The sequence below is a fragment of the Psammomys obesus genome, unplaced genomic scaffold (assembly GCF_907164565.1).
Source record: "Psammomys obesus unplaced genomic scaffold, mPsaObe1.curated_primary_1811, whole genome shotgun sequence".
NCBI classification, from domain to species: Eukaryota; Metazoa; Chordata; class Mammalia; order Rodentia; family Muridae; genus Psammomys; species Psammomys obesus.
The window spans coordinates 7779423-7789818 of NW_026592510.1; the positions used below are offsets into that span (position 1 = coordinate 7779423).

Consider the following 10396-nt stretch of genomic DNA (forward strand, 5'->3'; position numbering starts at 1 on the left):
TGTGTGTGTGTGTGTGTGTGTGTGTGTGTGTGTGTGTGTGTGTGTGTATCAGGTCCACAAATCCCACCTTACCTTGGTCCCAGTCTACCATAAGTAAAGAAAGTCCTTTTCCACAATTTCCCACAGCCCTGATACTCTGTCAAGGTGTATGGAGCCAAGCAACCATGAATTGAACTGCCTGAAACTATAAGCTAAAATAGATCCTTCCTCTTTTAAACAAGTTTTTTTTAGGCACTGGGTCACAGCATTAAGAAGTAACTAATACATGTCCTAAGCACACTTTAAAAATAACATGAAAAAATGTCGAGTATCATACTGCCGTGTTTGAGTATGGTTTGCCCCTCCAAAGCTGGTATTAGATAGAGTTCAGTCCTCATTCAAGGTGAAATATGAAGAACGTAGAAACTCAATCAAGCACAGCATGTCTGTAGTCTAAACTACTCAAGCTAAACCAAAAGGATTGATTGAGCCCAGGAGTTCCAGACCGTTTGGGAACCATAGCAAGACCCATCTCTCATAAATAAATGTGGATGCTTACTTTATAAGAGCAAGAAAGACCACACACACAGTCTCTTTTCTGTGTTGCATGGGACCACCAGCAAAAAAGAAATCAGAATTAACCTTTTACCACAACCAATAAGCCAAAATAAGCCTCTGTACACCTTACCTGCTCTGCATTACTATATTATTAGCAAAGGAAACAAATTAAGATAGATGTCTACAGGAGATGAAATGAAACGGTAGTGTAGACAAAAATGGCAGCTGGCTTTTGGTGCTTTAAATAAAACAGAAGCAGGTTTTTTTTTTTTTAAATCTCCATAAACTAAACAATTCATTTATTTGCCACTGTAACCGAAGCACGTAGAACAGCAAATTCATATTGTGTACTCTAAAAGAAGTACTTGTTGCAAAGAACACAGGGAAGAAGGGAGGATAGAAGAGAGAGAAGACAATATACAGCACTATTTTCCCCTACTAATAAGAAATCTACTAGTATTTCAGATATTAGCTTTGGAAATGACTACCTTATTATTAGATCCTGTTTTAAAACATTCCTTTTCTCCAACTTTCCTAATAAAGAGTAACTTTGTTTTGGTCTTGTAGTGACTGTTTTCCTGCTTCACTATTATTTAGCACTTACAGAGAGATGTCAAGTAGCAGCAGCATTGGTTAGCTTTTCTTCCTGTCCTTTTTCTATTCCCCACAAGCTAGTCTCATGTAGATCAGAAAGACTTTGAATTTCCTGTATCATCTCCCAAGTGCTGGGATTACAGCTTTACACTCCCATACCAACCCATTACTGGCTTTCTGACTGGCTGTTTCTAGCTTTTTGCCATCACTGAGCATGCCTAGTGGAATTTAACATATTCATCTATCTTATATACTCAAAACCATGAATGGACTCAAATTTGTATTTAGATGCAGAAAATATTTTATATTGTGTAAATTTTCTTTAGTTTATTACACTACTGAGTTTATGCTAAAATATTTCCTAATAACAGTCTCCACTTTCTGACAAACCAAATTTTGTCAAGATATTATTTAATACATAATGATACTCTACTTGAAAAATGTAACCACTGTTTTAAATAGTGTTAGCATACCAAATTGCTTCTGGTCATGTTTTAGTAATAGTGTTTCGCTTAAGCTGTGGGTCAGTTTATGTAGCATCAGAATTATCTATTCCTTAAATGTTTCAAACAATTCACCAGTGCAGTTGCCCCAGGACACAAGCCTCGTACTTCTTGAAAGTAAAGTTCTTTACTAATTTTCTTCATTACTTCTGTACTTATGAATGTTTGCGTTTTTTCCCACAATTTCTAAATTATTTCTACTTGCATTTTCTTAATTTATTTCACCAACCAAATTTTAATCTTGAAAATGCAAAAGCTAAGTACCTATTTATCCCAAAAGAAAATGAGTTATAAAGAGAAGGTGAAACAAAACTGTCCTCAAATTTATTAAGAATTTTATAAACTCTAGCTACAAATGCCAATAAATAACCAAAATGAATTTCTATGTACCAGTAAATAAATGATCATTTAAATAACTTCAAAATCATAACGTTATCAGAAATAAGTCCAATATTCATTAAAAGGTTTGGTCAAATACATAAATTAATGGCTCTGTGCCCATGAATTTAAAAACCCATAAACATGTTAATTCTGTAAACTAACCTATAGAGGTAATTCCCACTAAAATCTCAGTAGATCATTTACAGTTTTATACAAGCTAATTCTAAGAATTTCTATTGCAAGTATATAGAAAGCCATAAAGCCAAAAAATTAAAAAAAAAAAGCCAACAACAATCTCCACCCTCACCCCCAAAATCCTTGAAGAAGAATTACATGTTCTGTAAAGCTACAATTCTTAGAATAGCATGGGCACAGGGACAAATAAACCAATGAAAAAACATAAAAATCCTGACAGCATACTTTGACTTGGCAATCAGTGCCTCTTCTTTAAAATAGAAATCACCAAGGGTCTAGAACATGTGTACCAGGGTATATATGGGCCAACAGCACGGTTGAAAACTGAAACTGGAACACTGTCCAGGCATCTAATAAATACACACTAGACATATGGTAGCATGTCAATAAGTAGAATGTAAGAATGCAAAGGAATAAAATACAACTATATCAGAAACATCAAATTGAGGAAAAGCAGAACTTTATTATAAACAGACCTAGCTATACATAAAACAACATATTGTTAACATAAATAGACAAAAATAATGAAAAAAAGAAAACTTGCATTACAAAGTCACTGTAAGTAATTTCCTTGGGGGGCAGTGGAGGCAAGCAATAACCTTTTAAAAAGTGTTGGCATCATTCTACTTCTTCACCTGAGTGGAATTATACAAGTATGTTTGTCTTATTATTCTCTGAACTGTAGATGTACAGTTTACAAATTTCTACCACATTTTTTTTCCTGGTAGCACCAAAGCTCAAACCCAGAGTATTTGTAAGAAAAGCACGCACCAGCTAAACTGCATCCCCAGCCTCACGGTAAATTTTCAGACTACTTCTGAGAAAATATGAACAGCCACAATCTTTACTTAATGGAAATCAATGCTTACTCACAGCATCCCAAAGAGAACAGACATTTGTATTCTCATAACTAACAAGTCTGAAGATAACATACCTTATACAGTCCAAAGCCAGGATCAATAAGACAAGCGCGAGCTGATGTAGATGGCTGACTGGAAGATGCCCCTCTTGCTGCTTTCTTTACTTTAGGCGGATTATTAGAACAGGGTTTAGTCTGAACATCATTCTGCTTAGATGTGCTAGGAAGACTAGAGTCTGGACGAACTAGCAGCTGAATTATATCATTCAGTCCAACGTCGTAATCAAATAAAGTATATCCATTCTCCAACTAGAAAAAGAATAGAAACTACAGTGAAATGCATATCTCAAAACTTGTATTATTTTAAAATATTTAGTTTGTCCAAATATCCTAGATAAACTATTAAAATTGACAACATTACATCTTGAAATGCTTTATGGCTTCTAATATCAGCATCTCTCTGAACCCTAATAAATTCTTAAAAACCACTCCAAATTAACTACAGGCGGCACTACTTGCTATTAAAATAAAAATCATTTTTTCAAAACTGTTGCCATCTCTCCTCCACCAAAGTTCTCTAAACTACCTTTAACTTCACATCTACTTTGTTTCCTAGATTTTTTGAGAGTCTTTATATACAGCCCAGGCTAGCCTCAAACTCATGATACTGTCTCTGTCTTCCAAGTACGGGGACTACAAGTATAAGACACCCAGGTTCTCTCAACAAATTTTAATCAACAGTGCCTAAATCCACTCCAAGTGTGAACACATGAATTTTGGAAACAAGGAGTGTTTATTTTTACAGCCTGTATGTAATAATGGTTATCAAGCACTTCATCTTTCTGAAGCACTATTAAATAATTCTTTTTAAATAAAGCAAGATTTTGAAAAACAAATCAAATATATTCCAATTATGCTATATTCCATTTCTTTAAGGTTCTCTAATTCTATCCATCTGAAAATACTAGCAAGTTTTGTCAAAGTCATCTAGGATATGTAGCACATCAATTATCCCGCAACTCGCCCATTTTTTCAGAAGGTTATCGACTAATCTGTGCTCACCACCACCACCACCACTTCACCTTCCAAAAGACATAATCAAATACTACAAGCTCTATTCCATACTACCATCAGAGGGCTGAGTGTGTGGCTCAGTAGTAGAGTCCCTACCTGATATGTGTAAGATCCAGGAATTCTATTTGCAACACCAAGGGAGTGCAGTGCCTTAGGACCTAATTTTATTTAGAAATAGGGTCTTTAGATGTAACCCAAGTCTACAAGTGGCTAAAGAAGTTTAAAGCCTATTGTTATGGATTGACTTGGTCTTCTAAACACTTTCACTCTGAAGTCCTAATCTCTAATATCTCAGAATGTGATCCAGTTTGGAGATAGGGTCTTTAAACAGGTAACAAATTTAAAATGAGGCAATTAGATGAACCTTTAATCCAGTCTGATTGGTATCCTGATAAACACAAATGTTTATCAGACAGAAAAGGCAGGAGGCCATCAGGAAGAGACACAGAAGAGAAAGTCCTGTAACAGGAATGATAGCAACTTGAAGGTAATAAGCACTATTTCCCACCAACAGGTCCTAAAGACAGTTCCCCTAGAACTAGCAATCAGAGAACATGATCCTACCAGTAACACCTTGAATTCTAACCTCTACAATTGAGACAAATTTCTGTGGCTCGAAGCCATACCATTTTGGTACTCTGTTACAGCAGTCCTAGTCCATTTTGTTTCTTCATAAAATATGGTAACAGTTGACTATTTCACTGATACAATAACAAGAAAATTCAACTCCTTAAATATTGGAACTACTATTTCCTCAGATATTTCAGTTTAAGCACTACATTCACCATTCTTATATGTTAGACCCATCACCATTCAAAACTGTGTAATATCATAACATATTTAGGACTTCAACCACAGAGAAAGGGCAAAGAAAAGCATCTGTCCTTTAATTAATTATAAACTCACTAATGTGAGATTTATTTAGGTGGCAGACTCAAGACCATAACTAGCACAATTCCACAGGTTACAGGTGGAAATTCACATTTGTTAAACAGAACAAGGAATCAAGAATTTCACAAGCTTTCCAGTAAAGGAATTAAGGAATTAAATTAGGTACCATCTCATAACTTAGTTAACATATTTAACCTGAGAGCTCAAAGTAGCTTGCAGGCAGTCCTGGACTCAATCCTCAACAACACACACACACCATATTTAGTAAGGAAATTAATTCAAAATAAAAATATAATGCACCCAAGGTATCTCTGGCAGGAGCCCATGCTACACAGCAGTGACTCTATGGCAGCCTTGATTCCAAAAACACAACGTGCATTTTGCACTGTGCATGTCATAAACACACAACTGCAAGTGAACACAATACCTAAAACACCCTCTTGCAAATTTGTTTGTATTTAACAAATGGTATGTTTATATGAATACCAAATCTGCCTGACATACCTATTTTCTATACTTATTCATACTGTATGTATGTATGTATATTTGTTGGGCCAGAAGAAGTAAAAAAAGTTTTAAAAGCCTTGATCTAAAAATTACAAATACCTGTAGGTCTACAGTATATAACTATAGACTATCAATGTCTCATAAAAATAAATAGTTGAGAATTGCCATATTAGCAATTTAAGGTGTAAGATTTTTCAATTCTGAAGAAAGAGAAATGGTTAGGACTTTGCCAGAATATACTACTAAATTTTTACTTAATTAAGGAAGAAATTCCAGGAAATGGAAAAGAGCTGCAACAACAATGGCAAAGAAAACCAAGGGGAAACAAATGAAGTGGTAGTGGCCAAAAAAACAATAGAGGAAGTCATTTCCATAGAACTAAGAGGTACAAATAGAGGGCACTGTGGCTGTTAGTTATATGATAAATACATATACACATCTTTTAAATAAATACTTTCACTTTTTTAATCCATGTGGAAACAAAGAATATGGAGGCGGGTGTCAATTGTTTAGTTTTTCTTCCAGTATGGTTCATAGTCCTCATCTACAGTCTATTTAAAGCTATCCCAATATTGATGACAAGAGAAGGCAGGGGTAATGGAATTCAGTTAACCAGGTTGCCTGCTCTTTGATCACTTCCCCCTGGCGATTCAGCCTTGCCAGGCTACAGAGGCAGTCCTGCTGAAGCTTGATAAGCTAGGGTCAGATGGCAGGGGAGAAAGGGTTCCTTTCAGTGGACTAGGGGAAGGGGACAGAAGGAAAGAGGGAGGGAGGAAGGGCTTGAGAAATGAAAGAGGGGGCTACAATCAGGCTATAAAATAAATAAATTGTAAAAAATAAAAATAAAGAAATAAAATAAATAAACACACACACACACAAAGTCGCAAGAGTCCTAGAGCCTAAGATTTCAAGAACAAAGCCCAGTGTGTGGTGTGTAAGATGCAACAATGCTTGCAATTCTATAAAAAAGATCAAGTGTGGCTGAAGAGATGGCTCAGTGGTTAAGAGCACTGGCTGCAATTCCAGAGGACCAGGTTGATTCCCAGCACCCACAAAGTAGCTCACAACTACTGACAACTCCAGTACCAGATCTGATGCCCTACTGGCCTCTTCCATCCAGTCTGCGCAGCAACCACACATGCACATGGTGCAAAGACATCGTGCGTGCAAAGCAACCATTCACACTAAAAGAAAAAAGTGGAGTTCCTTGCACTGCTTTTCAAACTTCACTTGTATACAGAGCATGTGGAAATCTTGTAAAACCAAACTCTGCCTCAGCAGACCAGCGCCAGGCATTCATGCAAAGCTAATGCTGTTGATCCTGAGAATGCAGGAAGTATGCTTTGAATAGAAAGAAACTAGTAGAAAGCTAACCACTCAGAGTTCATTTTAAAGTCCAGTGTTCATAAAAATCTCCTGTAAAGCCAGGCAGTGGTGGAGCACACCTTTAATCCCAGCACTCTGGAGGCAGAGGCAGGCAGCTCTCTGGGATCTCTGAGTTCCAGGCGAGCCAGGAATACAGAGAAGCCCTGTCTCAAAACAAAACAACAAACAAACAAACAAAAATCTGTGAAATTTGGTTAAATTCAACTTTACTCCAAAGATTAAAAGCAGCAGAAATAAATTGGGACACACTAAAATTGGGTACATGATAATTGGGGTTTTTGTGTTTTGTTTTGTTTTTTTTAAATCAGGGTTTCATTGTGTTACCCAGGCCTCTTAAAATCCTGGGCTCCAGCAATCCTCCTATGTCAGCTTTTAGAGTAGCTGGGAATACACTACCCACCTTATGTAAATCTGTTTTACTTGTAACATTTTTACTGATAACATTATATGACAGTAAAGCATATGAGAAAGCACACTTTTCTATTAAACATAAACTCATTTTACAGAAAATGGCTAGCTCTGTGATAACAACTCAATTACCCACAGACACATTTTGCTATCTCTATTAACTGGAAAAATATCAACTACTGCCTGGCTAGTTGTCATTCATAAAAAAGCAAATAGTCAGGAGCAATGATTTCTTCTTTTCATGTCCAAGTCAATGGACATGAAAATTCTAAATTCTATTTTTCATCCTTACTGATTCATTATTGGAAAGGGGAAAGGGAAGTGAGTTATTAACAGTCCTGGGGGGGGGGGGGGCCTCTGGGACACAAGGGTTATCTGCCTTCAACCAGGAACCATTTTTGATTATTAGGGTAAGTCTATTTTTTCAGTCCTGAATTTATAGCAATGTCTGCTTTTACGTTAAGACATCAAATGAGCTCACTTTCGCATTATTTCAACACTCCACTTCTGGGCTGTTGCCCACTAATATATTCTTATCCCTCATTTGCATCTCCTGTGAACTCACCCAGGCATTCTAGGAATAAATGTACAATATTATTATGACTTACACAGCTTCACTGATAACCAAAAGGAAAAGTTATCAGCCGCTTGAGGCACAGTAATACAATGCTACACAGTATTTAATACAGATATGATTGTTTAAAAATCAAACCTTCCAATAAAGTCGAACACTAAAGAATCAACAGAAAACTGTAAAACTGGCAGTAAGAGAAGCAAAAAGTGCTATACAGTTTTTCTAGGGGAAAGGACCTCCAAACAAACACTTTTTAACAAAACCCTGGCTTTTTCTTTCCAACTGTATAATTTGTTACTTTGAAATTTTTGGCCAGTCTTAGAAGTTGTAAATCTGTAAAGGGAACAAAAATATTCCTTCCAAACCCTTTGTGGCTTATAGGCTACTTCCACCGAATCAGAGAGAACTGCATTTAATTCAAACCTCAGGAATGGAGCCAAATTGTGGTCTATCTTCTGCAGGATGCCAACTTTCTAGTGGACTAAAGACAACACAAAGACAAAGGCAAGATGGGTCTGGATGTCTAATCATAGACTCTGAGACTTACCGGACAGGAAACATCTAGCCTGCGCAGGCAGGGCCATACTTAAACCGAGATGCCCACAAGCACCCTTGTGGTCCAGAAACTACTTTCTGCCTTTTGAGTTACTGCTGAGTATGCTGAAGGGCTGAGTTAAATGCCTGAACTCAAAGATGAGAGGTAATTAATGTCTACGGGGAATAGGGAATAATGTCCCTATACTCAACAGACTTAAACCCGACTTCACTTTACAAACATCGGTCCTTAAACCAAGGTCTCTAATCTCGTACAGAACAAATTGCCATTCTGAGACTGACAACAAGGAAGAAGGGACAAGCATTGGGCCGCCCTTCGGATCCTCAGCGTGCTCAAATCCTTCCATTGAGGGAGCATAAGGTGCCTCAATTTCCATATCTTAGCTAGGAGCCCCGGGGCAGGGAAGCGAGGCATGTCCTCAGGCGTCGAGTCAGCATTGCCAATAAAGGCCGCCCGTCCCTCCCGCGCCCCGGCATGGCTGCCGGAGCCTGCTGCCCTTGCTAGCTCCGATTTCCCCCGAAGCGCGGGAAGAGAGGCACCCAGGGCCCTCCGGGCTGTGTCTGCGGCCGCTGCCCCGCCACATAGAGAAGCCAGGTCTCCCGGGCCCTTGCAGCCCGGCCTTGGGACCCGCTGGGCGCACCTGTGGTCGTGGGGGGGGTCCCCCAAACCGCAGGCCCCGGCCCCGCATCCCGCGCCCTGCCGGCGCCCCATCCCGAGCGCAGCGGGGAGCAAGCAACCCGGCCTGGCCGCCGCGGGGCTCCGGCGGCCGGCGCCCGGGCTCACCTGCTTGCCCCGGTAGAACAGGCGCTGGCACTCGGGCCGCACGTCGAAGAGCGCCCACACCCGCTCGCGCAGCTCCTCGATGGTGGCTTTGCGAGAAACGTCCTCGATGGTGCGCGTCTGCGAGCCGTCGATGGTGCGGACCTGGATCCACATCGCGGCGCCGGGACAGGGGACCGGCCCCCTTTGTCTGTCCCTGCGCTCGGGCCGCCGCGCCCCGCCCGGTCGCCGCCGCCGCCGCCTCCCCGGGAGGCTCGGCTCCGCCGCCGCTGCTCGGCGCGCGCGGGTGCGGGCGACGACTGACGCGCCAGCCCGCGCGACGCCCGCCCCTCCCGGGTGGAAGGAGACCGGAACCCGCCCGAGGCGCTGGCGCGGCCGCCGCCTCACGAATGGGAAGGAGCCATGTCCCTCGCGGGCCGCGCGGACTGTTTACTTATAGAGCTGTGGCTCCCACATGGAGGTCACGGCGCCAACCCGGATCTCGCGAGATCCACGCGAGGCTCCGCCTCACGCACAGCCCCGGGGCCTCGGTATTAGGAGGGGCGGGGCTTGCGGGGCCGTTACTCGGGAGGAGGCAGAGCGGGGCGGCCTAGCTGGCCCTCTGTCTTCTTGGGCCTGGAGACTCGTGCCCACGCTGGAGGGCCTAAGCTCTAAGGTGTCAAAAACACACTAACTACCCCTCCTGCGCGCTTGCGTGACCGAGAGATGGGGCCTGGCACCGGGACGCCCTTTCCCGGGGAGCGTAGGCCTCGTGGACACGCTTCCCGCGCGGCCTTCCCGCGGAAAGCCGCTTCCGGGAGGTCCCGGGGGATGAGGCCCAGGCCGCTCGCTCCGCTCAGGGCCGCTCCCACCCGCCCTTCCCGCCAGGGGAGAGGGAACTGGACGTGACCGAGGCGGCCTTGTGCGCTAAGGGCGCCTTCGTCCTCGGGGATGCTGGGTTTGCAGAACTACACACCTCCGAACAACAACAACAAAAAATCCGAGGATCCCAGGAGGGATACGCCACCCAGCTACCCCCGACGCAGGGGGCCCGTCTAAAATTGCAAATCTAGGAGAGAAAGCAAACCAAACACAAAGGTGTGGCTTACATTCACCAATACCGGTAACGTGGACGTTCAGTCCTGTGAAGATAAAAAGCGCGACTTGACCAA

General features: G+C 41.7%; 1 protein-coding gene across 1 annotated transcript in view; it reads right to left on the reverse strand.

The window, feature by feature from the left end:
• Positions 1-9705, reverse strand: part of Uhrf2 (ubiquitin like with PHD and ring finger domains 2) — a 64953-nt gene extending 55248 nt beyond the window's left edge. The window contains exons 1-2 of the mRNA XM_055613756.1: positions 9249-9705; positions 3145-3378 (exon numbers count right to left, since the gene is read on the reverse strand). Of these exons, the coding sequence (XP_055469731.1) occupies positions 3145-3378; positions 9249-9401 (387 nt within the window). The 5' untranslated portion in view covers positions 9402-9705. The remainder of the gene's footprint in view (positions 1-3144; positions 3379-9248) is intronic.
• Between the last annotated feature and the right edge of the window lie 691 nt (positions 9706-10396).